Below are 16,340 nucleotides of genomic sequence, written 5' to 3'. Positions count from 1 at the left end.
TGAGAGTGAGCGTACGTCCGTGTACGCTGACATACCCTTCATATATATGGACCTGCAAATGTTGCCTTTCAACTCTAATTATGAAAATTAATTAATTGATTGAATTAATTAATGTGCAAAATAGTGGGCATGGGCTTAAAACATTGCTGAAACATCCTTTGTAGGTGTTAGATGTGGTTTATGTTATTGTATCATAAATACAAAACCTATGTTTGTATTAGAGTGAACACGTTGACACATGTCGACTTGTGTAGATTGAGTATGCTACTGTGTAAAGTCTATGAAAGCACGTAGTGAATGTGTCGACCTGTTTAACAAATACCTACCTTAGCATATATAAGCAGGTCTTACAAAGATTCTTACCTTAAATTAAACAAACCTTTAAATGTAGAGAAGTATAGAAAGATAACCTTCCAATGTGTTAGAGTGCTGTGTGTGGCTTGCAGGTAGTGAATTCATGGTTTTGACTTAATAGACTGCAGCATTGCTTATTACATTCAGGTGTATGTGTTTGAGTAGTAATCCGCGTAAATTAGCTAACCCAGGCGCACGCTGGCATGCGGTATCTGTAGGGGTGGTTTGAGATGGCGGTTGGCGGCCGCCTGTTTTGTGTCCGAAATGAACGGTGCTTTAGTCGATCGTGCGGTAGTAGCACCGCTCATTTTTGGTGCACACCCCCGTGTACGCCCATATTTACGCCCATTTTCCCTCATTATTTCGGCCGCACCCCTCTTCACGCCCCTGTGCCGCCCCCAATACCCGTACACTCGCGTACAGGTTTTTTCGCACGTAGAGACCCGTCCGTAAGCGTTGGTGAGTGGTCGCGCCTGCGCATTAGCGAATGTACGCATGCGCAGATCATAAAAAATCCCGGGACGTCCGCGTACGGCCCGGCCGCTCCAACCAGAATAAGGCCCAGTGTCAGGGGAAGAGAGAGGGAATGATATAATGCCAGTGAGAGAGAGAATGTGTCAATAAGAGAGAGGCAGTACCTGGTGGAGATTGATAGAGGTATAGAGATGGTGTGTGTGAGAGAGAGAGATAAAGAGAGATAGAGAGAGACAGTGTCAGGGGAAGAGAGAGGGAATGATATAATGCCAGTGTGAGAGAATGTGTCAATAAGAGAAAGAAAGAGGCAGTACCTGGTGGAGATTGATAGAGGTATAGAGATGGTGTGTTAGAGAGAGATAGAGAGAGAGAGACAGTGTCAGCAAGACAAAGAGGGAAAGAGAGAGAGTGTCAGAGGGAGAGAGATAGGGAGAAGGGGGAAAACAGTGTCAGGGAGAGAGTGTTAGGGGGTGGGAGTAAGAAAGAGAATAATTGAGTGTCAGTGGGAGAGAGAGGTTGTCAGGAAGAGAGAGAATGACAGTGTCAGAGGGAGAGAGATAGGGAGAAGGGGGGAAACAGTGTCAGGGAGAGAGTGTCAGGGGGTGGGAGTGAGAAAGAGAATGATTGTCAGTGGGAGAGAGAGGTTGTCAGGAAGAGAGAGAGAGAGATACAGTGTCAGAGGGAGGCAGTGTTATGGAGAGAGAGTGTCAGGCTGGGAGAGAGGGGCAGAGTATGTTAGGGAGAGAAATACGTCAATAAGAGGGACAGAGAGAGAGACAGTGTCAGAGAGGGAGGGGGAGACAGTGTCAGGGTGATAGAGTGTCAGCGGGGAGGGAGAGAGAGAAAGAGAGGGTAGAACGAGAGTAAGAGAGTGTCAGGGAGATGGACAGAAATAGTGTCTTTGATAGAGTCAGTGTTAGGGAAAGGGAGAGACAATGGGGCTTATTTTTGTTCACTCTTTCTGACAAATTCCTTCTTAGGTGGACAAAACCATATGCACTGCAGGGGGGGTAGAGAGAATTAGATTTGGGTGGGGTTTTACTTCAAAGTGAGATCTATATTGAAGTGTAAAAATAAAGCAGTCAGTATTTTCCTTGCACAGAAACAAAATAACTCACCCAAATCTAATTTTCTCTGCACATGTTACATCTGCCCCCTGCAGTGCACATGGTTTTGTCCATCTAAGAAGGCTTTTGTCAGAAAGAGTGAACCAAAATAACCCCCAATGTCAGGGAGAGAGACAGTATCAGCAGAGAAAGAGTGAAACAGAGAGATACAATATCAGAGGGAGAGAGAGTATCAGGGGGAGAGAAATAGAGACAGTGTCAGGGAGAAAGGGGGAGGTAGAAAGGCTCAATGGGCCTTATTCTGATCGGTGCGGCCCGATCAGAAAATGCGGCCACGACCGTGCAGGCGAATCCCCGCCTTCCATACGGATCGCCACCTGCCGTCCATACGCGGATATGTGGCGATCCGCATGAAATTGGACGGGGATACGCCTCCTCCGTCGTGGGAGCAGCCCCTGCATTCGATGGTCGCCGAACATCGAATGCAGGACCGCACGCTCCACCAGGTCCCGCCACACAAGACCACACGGACACTTGTCCGTGTGAAATCATGTATGGGGGCGGGCAGCTGACATCCGGCGATGTCAGATGCCCGCCCCGTACCCACGCGTCACGGCCTCATTACCATGCATACGCCCCGCGTTTGCATGGGAACGCCCATGAAACGCGGGGCGTATGCATAGGGTAATGAGGCTAAGTAGCCCCTCACGCCCCTCTACGCCCCCTGTGCGGCGTATAAAGAATCCGTGCGGCGAAATCGCCTGCACATGCGCAGAGTGACCTCTGCACATGCGCAGACGAACAACATCGGCGGTCCGTCCGCATGCGGGAATATCCGCACCGATCAGAATAAGGGCCCATGAGAGGGGGAGAGAAACAATGTCAGGGTGATAGTGAGATAGTCAGTGAGCGAGCAGAGCAATAGGATAGATTTGGGAGTTGGGGCATAGATGGATAAGCAGAGCACTATATGGGGGCATAGCAGGACAGATTTGGTAGATGGGGCATAGATGGATAAGCAGAGCACTATATGGGGGCATAGGCGGACAGATTTGGGAGTTGGGGCATAGATGGATAAGGAGAGCACTATATGGGGGCATAGATGGACAGATTTGGGAGTTGGGGCATAGATGGATAAGCAGAGCACTATATGGGGGCATAGGCGGATAGATTTGGGAGGTGGGGCATAGATGGATAAGCAGAGCACTATATGGGGGCATAGGCAGATAGATTTGGGAGGTGGGGCATAGATGGATAAGCAGATGGGGCATAGATGAATAAGCAGAGCACTATATGAGGGCATAGGCGGGCAGATTTGGGAGGTGGTGCATAGATGGATAAGCAGAGCACTATATGGGGGCATAGATGGACAGATTTGGGAGGTGGGGCATAGATGGATAAGCAGAGCACTATATGGGGGCATAGGCGGACAGATTTGGGAGTTGGGGCATAGATGGATAAGTAGAGCACTATATGGGGGCAGAGATGGACAGATTTGGGAGTTGGGGCATAGATGGATAAGCAGAGCACTATATAGGGGCATAGATGGATAGATTTGGGAGGTGGGGCATAGATGGATAAGCAGAGCACTATATGGGGACATAGATGGACAGATTTGGGAGGTGGGGCATAGATGGATAAGCAGAGCATTATATGGGGGCATAGATGGACAGATTTGGGAGGTGGGGCATAGATGGATAAGCAGAGCACTATATGGGGGCAAAGATGGACAGATTTGGGAGGTGGGGCATAGATGGATAAGCAGAGCACTATATGGGGACATAGATGGACACATTTGGGAGTTGGGGCATAGATGGATAAGCAGAGCACTATATGGGGGCCTAGGCGGACAGATTTGGGAGTTGGGGTATAGATGGATAAGCAGAGCACTATATGGGGGCATAGATGGACAGATTTGGGAGTTCGGGCATAGATGGATAAGCAGAGCACTATATGGGGGCATAGATGGACAGATTTGGTAATTGGGGCATAGATGGATAAGCAGAGCACTATATGGGGGCCTAGGCGGACAGATTTGGGAGTTGGGGCATAGATGGATAAGCAGAGCACTATATGGGGGCCTAGGCGGACAGATTTGGGAGTTGGGGTATAGATGGATAAGCAGAGCACTATATGGGGGCATAGATGGACAGATTTGGGAGTTCGGGCATAGATGGATAAGCAGAGCACTATATGGGGGCATAGATGGACAGATTTGGGAGGTGGGGCATAGATGGATAAGCAGAACACTATATGGGGACATAGATGGACAGATTTGGGAGGTGGGGCATAGATGGATAAGCAGAGCACTATATGGGGACATAGATGGACAGATTTGGGAGGTGGGGCATAGATGGACAAGCAGAGCACTATATGGGGGCATAGATGGACAGATTTGGGAGGTGGGGCATAGATGGATAAGCAGAGCACTATATGGGGACATAGATGGACACATTTGGGAGTTGGGGCATAGATGGATAAGCAGAGCACTATATGGGGGCATAGATGGACAGATTTGGGAGGTGGGGCATAGATGGACAAGCAGAGCACTATATGGGGGCATAGATGGACAGATTTGGGAGTTCGGGCATAGATGGATAAGCAGAGCACTATATGGGGGCATAGATGGACAGATTTGGTAATTGGGGCATAGATGGATAAGCAGAGCACTATATGGGGACATAGATGGACAGATTTGGGAGGTGGGGCATAGATGGATAAGCAGAGCACTATATGGGGGCATAGATAGATAGATTTGGGAGGTGGGGCATAGATGGATAAGCAGAGCACTATATGGGGACATAGATGGACAGATTTGGGAGGTGGGGCATAGATGGACAAGCAGAGCACTATATGGGGGCATAGATGGACAGATTTGGGAGTTCGGGCATAGATGGATAAGCAGAGCACTATATGGGGGCATAGATGGACAGATTTGGGAGGTGGGGCATAGATGGACAAGCAGAGCACTATATGGGGGCATAGATGGACAGATTTGGGAGGTGGGGCATAGATGGATAAGCAGAGCACTATATGGGGACATAGATGGACACATTTGGGAGTTGGGGCATAGATGGATAAGCAGAGCACTATATGGGGGCATAGATGGACAGATTTGGGAGGTGGGGCATAGATGGACAAGCAGAGCACTATATGGGGGCATAGATGGACAGATTTGGGAGTTTGGGCATAGATGGATAAGCAGAGCACTATATGGGGACATAGATGGACAGATTTGGGAGGTGGGGCATAGATGGATAAGCAGAGCACTATATGGGGGCATAGATGGACACATTTGGGAGTTGGGGCATAGATGGATAAGCAGAGCACTATATGGGGGCATAGATGGACAGATTTGGGAGGTGGGGCATAGATGGACAAGCAGAGCACTATATGGGGGCATAGATGGACAGATTTGGGAGTTTGGGCATAGATGGATAAGCAGAGCACTATATGGGGACATAGATGGACAGATTTGGTAATTGGGGCATAGATGGATAAGCAGAGCACTATATGGGGGCATAGATGGATAGATTTGGGAGGTGGGGCATAGATGGATAAGCAGAGCACTATATGGGGGCATAGATGGACAGATTTGGGAGTTGGGGCATAGATGGATAAGCAGAGCACTATATGGGGGCATAGATGGACAGATTTGGGAGATGGGGCATAGATGGATAAGCAGAGCACTATATGGGGGCATAGGCGGACAGATTTGGGAGGTGGGGCATAGATGGATAAGTAGAGCACTATATGGGGGCATAGACAGGGGATGGGGGGGAGGGGGGGTCATAGCAGCACTGCTCACTCCTCCATCACGCAGCAGAGGGCAGCAAGCCCAGACCACACAGCAGTGCTGACAGCGGGACAGCTGACTTTCTAATCCGTTCACCGGTCTCTCCTCCCCTACCCCCTCCCTCCAACCAGGATCTGAATTTTGGGGCCCGAATTTAGTGGTGACAGCACACTACTAAATGTAAAAAAAAACAATTAAAATAAATCAATTTTTTTTTTTGGTGCGGTGGGCCCCCAAGGGGCCGGGCCCCATAGCAGCTGCATTTCCTGCAACTTCAGTAGGGATGCCAATATGCATCTGACAAGGCATGCTTGTACTTATAGTTCTCCCGCAGGTTGCAGTAAAATGCAGTAGCTAATTAAAGAATACTTTTAAAAGGTCTTTCTCTTGGGATGAACTAAGACTACAAGAAGCGTCTGAATGACGACACCTCAGCTCACGTAACTCAAAGCGTGGACATTAATATTCATATATTTGTCAACAAATTGACATTGCGCAGAGCTTGCGTCTTGTCGTAGCGCGGTAGATTACTCGGGAGGCCGTTCAAGATCTGCAGAGCTGTAATTGTCTGAGAGTTGTTCAAGTGTCTGTGTGACGGGTGATATGTGCCTCTGTTTGGCTGGCTGCTGGCGATTCCACACACGTGTGCAGATAAGTCAATGAAATAAATCCATACAATAAAAGCACACTGTCGGACAAGTTTTATTGTGCTGCAGATTTCTGGGTGTAGCGGGTGTAGGGCTCCTCGGGGGCCAATTGTAGTTCTCCGAGGCATCCCTAAAACATCCACAGAGCCTATAGTACGACATCGTGTTATCATATCAGTCTGCCCACGACCACCTGAGGGAGAGGTATTTGCATGAGAAAAAAACACGTTTTACATCAGTTGCTTGGAAAAATAGCTGATTTGCTGCGTCAGAGGCTCCTCCTCGGGATGTGCCCAGCCCAGCTCTGCAGTAACAGATGCACCATGTAATACCAGGAGTACATAACACACACTCTCACCCGGCCGCACCATAAGCACAGGGAAAGTTTTCTAACATGTGCTTAGTGAAAACATAGGGGCCGATGTATGAAGCCTGAAAGTGTAGATAGAGTCGAAGGAGATAACGCACCAGCCAGCACCAAGTTTCAGCACCAAGGACAGCAGCCGCCTAATCAGCTAAAACACTCACTATGGGCCTAATTCTAGTTCACTCTTTCTGACAAAATCCTTCTTAGATGGACAAAACCATGGCCCTTATTCTGATCGGTGCGGATATTCCCGAATTCTTACGGTGCGGTCCGCACGCCACGGTGTGCTGCCGCGTGCGGCCATCGTCCGTAGAAACGCCCACGTGTCCTCCGCATTCGGACGGACTCACTCTTTAAGAACAGGGCGTGTTTACGGACGAAATACAAACCATACGTGTGCGGGTGAAACACTCCGATTCTGCACGGTATTACAGAGTATGCACGGGAATCCCGCATCCAAACGGATGGCAAGCGGTGCTTCCGCACGGAAGCGGTGTATTTACGCCAAACTACAAACTATTATGTCTATTCTGCAATACATCACATGACCCACTTATTCAATTACCTATCCTCATACAAAAATGCCTGTTTGGAATTGGAATCAATTAGATGCCAATATATCCTTACAAGCATGCCTAACACATGCATTGCACACATTAACCCTTCCAGCAATTGAAGCAGCAATGGTTTCAATTAAAGCACTGACAAGCGTCCTATTAGTGAGTAATGAGTAAAGGAGTCGATTGTATTGGGTTCAGGTGTTAATGCTTGTAGTCATTAGGCGTTCCGTTCGGCTACCGCAAGACCGAGTGGTTTCCGCAAAGCAATACTTGACTTATGGACACCGCACATTTCTATCGGTTTTGGTCGCGTGCATTCGGAGTGCTATCCGAATGTACGCCCCCCAACATAAGTGTACTCCCCCGTGTCCGCCCATGTTTCCTCCCAGTTTTTCCCACTTTGAAACTACGCCCATGTCTCATTCCGCATGACGCCCATAATACGCCCATATTTCAAGACTGATTGCGGGGCACAGTTTTGTACGGGATTTGCACGAACAGGTACGGAGTCAATGCGTGGCACATGCGCGTGGCGTTCTCCACGCATGCGCAGACGCCGTAAAGACGCTATCCGAAAGTATGCGGAAAAGTACGCATCAATCAGAATAAGGGCCCATGTGCACTGCAGGTGGGGCAGATGTAATATGTGCAGAGAGAATTAGATTTGGGTGAGTTATTTTGTTTCTGTGCAGGCTAAATACTGACTGCTTTATTTATACTGCAATATAGATCTCACTTTGAAGTAAAACCCCACCCAAATCTAATTCTCTCTGCACAAGTAACATCTGCCCCACCTGCAGTGCACATGGTTTTGTCCATCTAAGAAGGATTTTGTCAGAAAGAGTGAACTAGAATAAGGCCCTATGGGCCCGATTCAGACTTCATCGGACAGAAGGGTTTATTCAGATTCACACGGAAAGGCACAATCACTCTCTAATGGACAAAACCATGCTGTACTGCAGGTGGGGCTGATGTAACATGTGCAGAGAGAGGTAGATTTGGGTGTTTTATTGTTTCTGTGCAGGGTAAATACTGGCTGCTTTATCTTTACTCTGCAATATAGCTATCAGTTTGAAGTACACCCCAATCTTACTCTCTGTGCACATATTACATCAGCCCCACCTGCAGTGCACATGGTTTTGTCCATTAGAGAGTGATTGTGCCTTTCCGTGTGAATCAGAATAACCCCCTCTGTCCGAGTTCACTCTTAGAGGCAAATTCCTTTTTAGCTGGACAAAACCATGTGCACTGCAGGGGGGCAGATGTAACATGTGCAGAGAGATTTAGCTTTGGGTGAGTTATTTTGTTTCTGTGCGGGGAAAATACTGACTGCTTTATTTTTACACTGCAATATAGATCTCATTTCAAGTAAAACCCCACCCAAATCTAATTCTCTCTGCACAAGTTACATCTGCCCCACCTGCAGTGCACATGGTTTTGTACATCTAAGAAGGAACTTGTCAGAAAGAGTGAACCAAAATAACCCCCATAATGAGTTGTGTTTTAGCTGATGAGGCGGCTGCTGTCCATGGTGCTGAAACGAGTCTCCTGTACAACTGACACACCGGGTGACATTCTATGCTATGCGCTAAATGCGCATGTTTATTTCGCACACTATATCGCCGCAAATCGCATTTTTCTAACTCGCACTTTTCAGTCCAAATTCGATTATTTAATGTGATGCGCATTTGAGGCTGAAAAGTGCGAAGAGTTGCGATTTGCGGCGAATTTTAGTCATAAAAAAGTGCGATTTTTAGTATGAAAAAAGTGCGATTTTTAGTCAGAAAAACGCGCCATTTCTTCCGCTGGTCATGTGCGAGTTTTGGACCAACCGGAGTGCGATTTACAAACCTGTCTCCGCATGACTAAGAACCCCCAAACCTATTGGCCCACCTATGTCCCCTCCATTATGCATCACACCCCCTATATAAAGGGGCATTGGCGCCATTTCACTCTTTGATAGGAAGTAAGGAGCATGGAGAGGAGCAGTGGAAGCGTTTGTGCAGGAAGAGGAGTTGGTGGCAGAGGAACCAGTGGCAGAGGGAGCACTGGCAGAGGAACCAGTGGCAGAGGGAGCACTGGCAGAGGGAGCACTGGCAGAGGGAGCACTGGCAGAGGGAGCACTGGCAGAGGGAGCACTGGCAGCAGCCAGACAAGTGGGAGAGGCAGCAGTGTGGCAGGCAGCATGGCCACAGCAAGGCCAGCCTCAGCTCAGACCCTGGCCGTCCAGCCCCAGCAGGAGGAGGTGGAGGATCCGCTGGCATCCCCATCCTACAGCCAAGCCCTAGACCATACCCCACACCAGCTGCAGGAGGGCCACATGTCAGAGGTGGAGGAAGATGCTGGTGAGGAGGAGGAAGACACTGCCATGGAGGAGGAGGAGGGTGACATGGCTGGTGCAGAAAATGAGGAGGAGGAGGAGGAGGAGGTGGTAGCTGGTCGCACCAAAAGTGGCCGCATGGTCAGGTTTTCCTATGAGGAAAATGTGGCACTTGTGAGGGCTATCATGCCAGTGTACGAGAGGCTGCTTGGCAAAAGCAACTACAAAACCACTGCCCAGCGCAAGCGCGCTATATGGAAGGACATCACCCAGGCGGTGAACGCTGTGAGTAATCACAAGCGCCTGGTGCGCAATGTGAAGAAGCGCTTCAACGATATAAAACGCCAGTTGAAGCATAAAATGGCCCTGGAGATGGAGGAGGCCACCAGGACTGGAGGAGGAAGCCCCACCACTGTCAGCTACAATGCATATGAGGTGAAGCTGAAGCGCATCATCCCCCCTGAGGTCCTGCCTGGGATGCATGTGGCGGATACCGACAGGGCCCAAACGCCACCGCGAGCTGGTAAGTGTGACCCCATGCAAACTGTAACATACATGCCAATGTATTATACCTGTAATGTGCACTTGTATTGTTATGCTTTGTAAAGTGCTGCTGTGGAACTACATAGCCCAGCAAGGTCATGCACAAGAAAATGGCTGCTCCTGCTTTGAAATTGCTGATAATGCTGGCCCTTGTAGTTCCACAACTAATCTGAATGATTAAAAGTGTACCATTCTTTGCAGCAGACTAACATGTATGTGTACAAAAACCCTGTGGTGTAATGGAGGTTTAGCTGGCATGCCTACAAACCACCGAATATCCTATAGTTGTCATGTGTACACTAGTTTACTACTAAGTCTGAAATGAAAGATTGGCCTGAAAACTAAACAAAGGGTTGTCCAGATATAATGCTGCCCTTTTCTATTGGGTATTGTCCATTATTGTGAATTCACTGCATGTTTTCTGAAAATGCATCTCCATTGCAAGGTCCATAATGCCTGGCCATCTTTCCTTGTACAGATTGTCCGTCCCGAAGTGCTGCAGCATCTAAGAGAAGAAGGCCCGTTGCTGCAGAATCTGTGGAAGCAGGTAAATGACTAAACAACACCCCATTACACATACAGTACACACACCCATGTCACATCAACAAGATCTCACACTACATTCTGCTCCTGCTGCTACATTGCAACGGACATGAGTGTAATCTGAGCTAGGCATGTGACATATTAATAGTGTCATTGTTGCATGCAGTATCGGGGTACATGTGTAAGTGCATAACACCCCTAGGTATGGGCGTCAGCCATCTATAGGCCTATGTAAAACAGTATAGAGGACAGTGTGGCCTATATATGCATGAGTACTTACCTCTTCTCTGTATCCACAGGTGCTATACAACTAGGGTCAAACCAAACAGATTCTTCAATACTGGTGCTAGACGAAATGGACATCATTCTTGATCCGGTCGACACCTTTGCGGCAGAGGAAGAAATGCCGGGCTCGTCCCAGAGTGATCTTCCCCCAAGTGGGGTGCCACCCAACCCACCCCCAACCACCCAGCAACCCCATACACCAGCTACTGCTTCCCAAGTAGCTAACTCCTTGGTGAATTTCAAGGACAAGCAGCTTGAATTCATGGCCTCCCAAAGCCTCCAAATGGGAAATATACAGGGGTACATGCATGACACTTTCCTGCAGTTGCGCAAAATGGCCCGTAGTGTAAGGGTAGCTGTAGGCACTCAAGTGCGCATTGCCAACAGTCTTGACAGCCGTTTTGCAGAACTAACTTCTGCAATACGTGAGCAGAATAGCCATATTGGGAGCCTGGCACAAAGTCTTACAGCCCTAACCCACACATGCACAGCGCAGACCAATGCCCTCCTAGCTATGCAGGCACAAATACAGCAGCAGCAGGAAGGCAATGTGGGAGGTGGCACTACCTCAACCCTCAGCAGTGTCTCCAGCACCCCAATAAGTGTCTCCCCCACTTCCCCACCCCGTCGTAGTGTGAGGACCCGTGGTGGGCTTAGTTCCGCCTCGAAAAGTGGTGTAGGGCTGCCTGATGCTGGCCGAAGGTAGCTGCTAAATCAGTGTTTATACATTAAAAAAGGCCAACTATCTGTCTACATGGCCCCACAGTTTGTATTTTGCACATGTTACATTGCAGAATGGTTTACTTCATAACAAGTAAAATTGGCAAACCGCATTCCATTGTGTTTGTGTCTTTTTCTCTATATAAATTAATGTGTGATTTATAACATATTGTAATGGTATATGACTATGGGATTGCAGTAAAGTAGTGTGGTATAACTCCTTGGCTGCCAAAGGTTATGGATGTACATTTTCCAGCAGGCTCTGACACTCATGGTTTGGACTGTAATGGTTGTAGTGTGTCAGGGCATGCTGGAACATGTAGTTCCACAACACCAGTGAGCCATGTTTCACAGAAAACTTAATTGTTACATGGACCAAGAGTACTTAGAAGGTAGATATCAGCAAGGGATAGGTCAGCACCACCATGTGCATCTGTTGTGGACTGGTGTTAGGTTAAATATGGGTGGAAAGCGGTGGTACTGGTCAATTATTTATTAATGAGTACACTTCCAACACTGGTACATTTTGGAGTACAGGCCACATGTGCTTACCAGAAAAGCTACGCCTGGTGATGTATGTCTGCAACAACTTCTTTATAGCAAGTAACAGTACAGTACAATTCTTAGACAAAGTGGCCTGTGATAGCACCAAGGCCCATGAGGTCACAGACTGAGTGGAGGCTGTGGACAAATAGTAGAGGGCACACATTCATTATTGCTGGACAGACACTACATAGTTGGCACCCACAAAATGGGCACAAGCATCTCTCACCTGCTCATATAACTCCGACAGGGTAATGGGGTTCAGCGTAACCATCCCCACAACCTGTTGGTCCGACAGGTAGTCCAGGTACAGGTGAGCACCATACATACGTGGGGTACCCAGTAGTGGGGGGGGGGGCAACCAGCATCTTTTGCCCACCTTCCTCCCTCCTGCGTTTGCCCTCCAATTGGGACACATGACAGATAACCAATTTTAAAATAGTCATACAAATCTACATGAATTAAACCCTCACAGGTGTCCTTATTAATGTTGGGGTTAAGGTAGGGGGGTTTGGGATTGATAATGAAGGCACCTGTGTTGAAATTAACCATGTGCGCACTTGACCAAAATGAGGTGTGTGCAAATGCGCCAAACAGAACCAGGTCTGAAAAAAGTGCGATAAATAGACACCGCAAAAGTGCGATTTGCAAATGTGCATAGCATTAAATAAGCGGTTTGTATAGTTTTGCATTGGAAAACATCTGGATGCGATAAAAGTGCGAATTAATCTCGCACTTTTGTTCCGCATACCTTTACGCACAAAATATGCGATTTCTGTCCCTTAACGCATCACGTTAAATTGGCGATTTCGCAGAAAAATGCGATATCGCCATTTTGTGGTCTAAATAACGCCAAAAACAGAAAATCGCATAGCATAGAATGTCACCCACCATATCTGACACACCATGGTTTCCCAGCACTGTCTAACACAGGACAGCTGGGATCAAGGTTGGGTCCTGCGAGAAGTTTCCATGGCAGATTTGCACAGAGAATTTAATTTGCAGTTCAGTTCCGAACTCGCATTGCATTTCCCCAGATAATTTAAGGGTTTTGTTTCTGTTCCTTCAACTTTTGAATTAGGGAAAGTTTTATATTAAGGTCCAGATGTCAGGATACAGTACAGAACCCCTGGCTCACCACTCCTCATTTATAATGTAGAGGGGTTTACATTGTATAAATTGTCCAATAAAGACTTTTAGTTTTCAAGTTAAGTTCTCTAAAACTCAATAACGGGTTAAATGACGTGCCACAGGTGCGTGGGACTTAAATGCAGTTTTAACCCATCTTTTGAAACTTGCATAAAACACTTAAATATCACATTAAACACATTTTTATTTACCTGGCTGTTTTGGAAAGTCTTACCTTTGCTAATTAAAAAAATACCTTTTTGCCTCTCATTTCTCCATCTATCTGTAAAGTATCAGTCATTGTACACCTTTTACAAACCTCCAGTGATTTCCCTATGGTCACTAATAGCCTGCTTCTACAAACTCACACCTAACTGAATTGATCCCCTGGTGTTTCCTCTTCCTCTATGTTGTACAGGTTGAGTATCCCTTATCAAAAATGCTCGGGACCAGGAGAATTTTGGATAATGGATTATTCCGTATTTCGGGATATTTTAATATTTCAATGATGTATTTTGAAGTATCTTGCATTTATGCTGTATAAACACATCGACCACATGAAATACACACAAAATATATTTTATTTGTTCCAAAAACAAGGTTTCAAAACATGAAAGTTTGTGTACAATCTCAGGCACTGAATGTGAATGCCAGGCAATCATTTTCTTGCTTATATCATGTCCCCAGTAGTGCTGTTACATATCATGTCCCCAGTAGTGCCAGTTACATATCATGTGCTCAGTAGTGCCAGTTACATATCATGTCCTCAGTAGTGCCAGTTACATATCATGTCCTCAGTAGTGCCGGTTACATATCATGTCCCCAGTAGTGCCAGTTACATATCATGTCCTCAGTAGTGCCAGTTACATATCATGTCCTCAGTAGTGCCAGTTACATATCATGTCCTCAGTAGTGCTGTTACATATCATGTCCCCAGTAGTGCCAGTTACATATCATGTGCTCAGTAGTGCCAGTTGCATATCATGTCCTCAGTAGTGTCAGTTGCATATCATGTCCTCAGTAGTACCAGTTGCATATCATGTCCTCAGTAGTGCCAGTTGCATATCATATCCTCAGTAGTGCCAGTTACATATCATAACCTCAGTATTGCTGTTACAAATGTCCCCAGTAAGTTGTAGCCCCAATTTTTTTTTTTTCACTTTTTGTAATGGGTACTTGTGTATTATCACGGCACCTGGAAAATCGCATGCAAATCGGCCGCAAATCGCATGCACAAATCGCATGTGATATCGCATGCAATTTGCAGCCGATTTGCGGCCATTTTCTGCCCGTTTGCATGCGATTCCATTATTGCACACCCCAACTATCCTAGTCATCCCGAAGTGTGGCGAGCACAGCGAGCCCCACGAGGGGACGCGGTTCATGTCCTCCCCACCTGTTCATACCCCCACTATCCACGTCAGCATGGAGTTGATCTCACAAAGCGTGGCGATCGCAGCGAGCCCGAAGCGTGGCGAGTGCAGCAAGCCCTGCGAGGGGACGCGGAAACCGTTCCCGAAGCGCGGCGAGCGCAGCGAGCCCTGTGAGTCAATACACGTCAATACACATCAAGTAATCCACGTCCACTCGCTTCAGGATCCTTTTCCGCGTCCACTCGCGGGGCTCACTGCGCTCGCCACACTTTATAAAATCAACTCCACGCCGACGTGGATAGTGGGGGTATGAACAGGTCGGGGGAACACGAACTGCGTCCGCTTGCCACGCTTCGGGATGTCTTGGATATTGGTGGTGTGCTAAATTGCATCGCGGATCGAATCGGCTGCAAATCGCATGCAAATCGCCTGCTAAATCGCATGCGATATTGCATACGATATCGCATGTGATTTAGATAAAATCGGGCGCTGTGATAATGCACAAGTACCCTGGAATGTTTGGTTTTCAGAATAATTCGGATAACAGATATTCGGATAATGGACACTCAACCTGTATTCTGTTCTCACCTTACAGCACCTACAGTAAATCTATTTCTACATACTCTGAAGCTGCCAGTACTGTTGCAGATATTGTACATGCGCTGGTACCGGCTCCATCACTGCATGGAGCAGAACCCAATGGAGGGGAGAGGGACCCAGTGGTGGGGAGCAGGATCAGGCAACGCGGCCAGCTGCAGTCCCCTCCAACAGAAAGGTAGGAGCCGCTGCTGAAATAGACGCCTCCTGCCTGCTTCCAGCTCCAGGCTGTCCAGGCTTCCGGGGGCCAGGAAAACGCTTTCAAAACCTGGCCAGTGCACACTCATAAAATGGGGGGCATCATCTTCCCCTCCCCGCAAATGGCTGCATCCTGTCAATCAGGCAGCAGCTTAGGCGGGAAACGTTGTGCAATGATGCAGCCCCCATTGTCCTATGTGGTCCCCCCAACATCAGAGCTGTAGGCAAACTATCACACTTTCGTACAACTAGGAATTAGGCCTGCCCTCTTCTTATTAAAGAAAGTCTGTATCTGGAAACATATTGTTAGATAACTGGTACAAATAAGAACCCGGACACAATAGGTTTGGACCATTGCGGCCGGCACAGGCGCCGTGACGTCACCACAAGGCTTGGTGCAGAAAATCAATTCTCCCAGAGACACCGAGACAATATTAAGCTTTAATAAACTGCAGCAACACCAGAGGGACCCGCCGGCAGAAGTTTAGGAATGCAGACATCTGCTGTGTAATTCAATGTGCTCCATTCCATTAATAATATTCAAGACAGATATAAATATTCCAAATCTGGTTTCATATTTTCTAACTTTCTTATTTGTAGTAATGAGCCCACGATTCTCCCCTGGCTGCAGAGTGAGCAGCATGCCAATAACCTGCAATTTGGGCCATTGTGTCTTATTTTTCTGGAGTGCTCTTTGAGATTCCGCTGAATATTTATATAGCGGAGGAGAATCCTCAGAGATGTCGGTATTCTCAGAAGGATCGTATACTTCCTGCAGGAGCCCGACGTGGCGGTGGAGGGGGGGGGGGGGGGTTCAGAAGACGT

General features: G+C 47.6%; 1 protein-coding gene across 1 annotated transcript in view; it reads left to right on the top strand.

Annotated features, from left to right (window-relative positions):
• Nucleotides 1-9,062: 9,062 nt before the first annotated feature.
• LOC146026913 (uncharacterized) overlaps nt 9,063-16,340 on the top strand; it is an 81,412-nt gene continuing 74,134 nt past the window's right edge. The window contains exons 1-3 of the mRNA XM_083157961.1: nt 9,063-10,108; nt 10,607-10,675; nt 10,971-11,302. Of these exons, the coding sequence (XP_083014087.1) occupies nt 9,241-10,108; nt 10,607-10,675; nt 10,971-11,302 (1,269 nt within the window). The 5' untranslated portion in view covers nt 9,063-9,240. The remainder of the gene's footprint in view (nt 10,109-10,606; nt 10,676-10,970; nt 11,303-16,340) is intronic.

This window comes from Crinia signifera, chromosome 8, assembly GCF_055691185.1.
Source record: "Crinia signifera chromosome 8, ASM5569118v1, whole genome shotgun sequence".
Taxonomy (NCBI): domain Eukaryota; kingdom Metazoa; phylum Chordata; class Amphibia; order Anura; family Myobatrachidae; genus Crinia; species Crinia signifera.
This window is presented reverse-complemented; position numbering and strand designations above follow the sequence as displayed.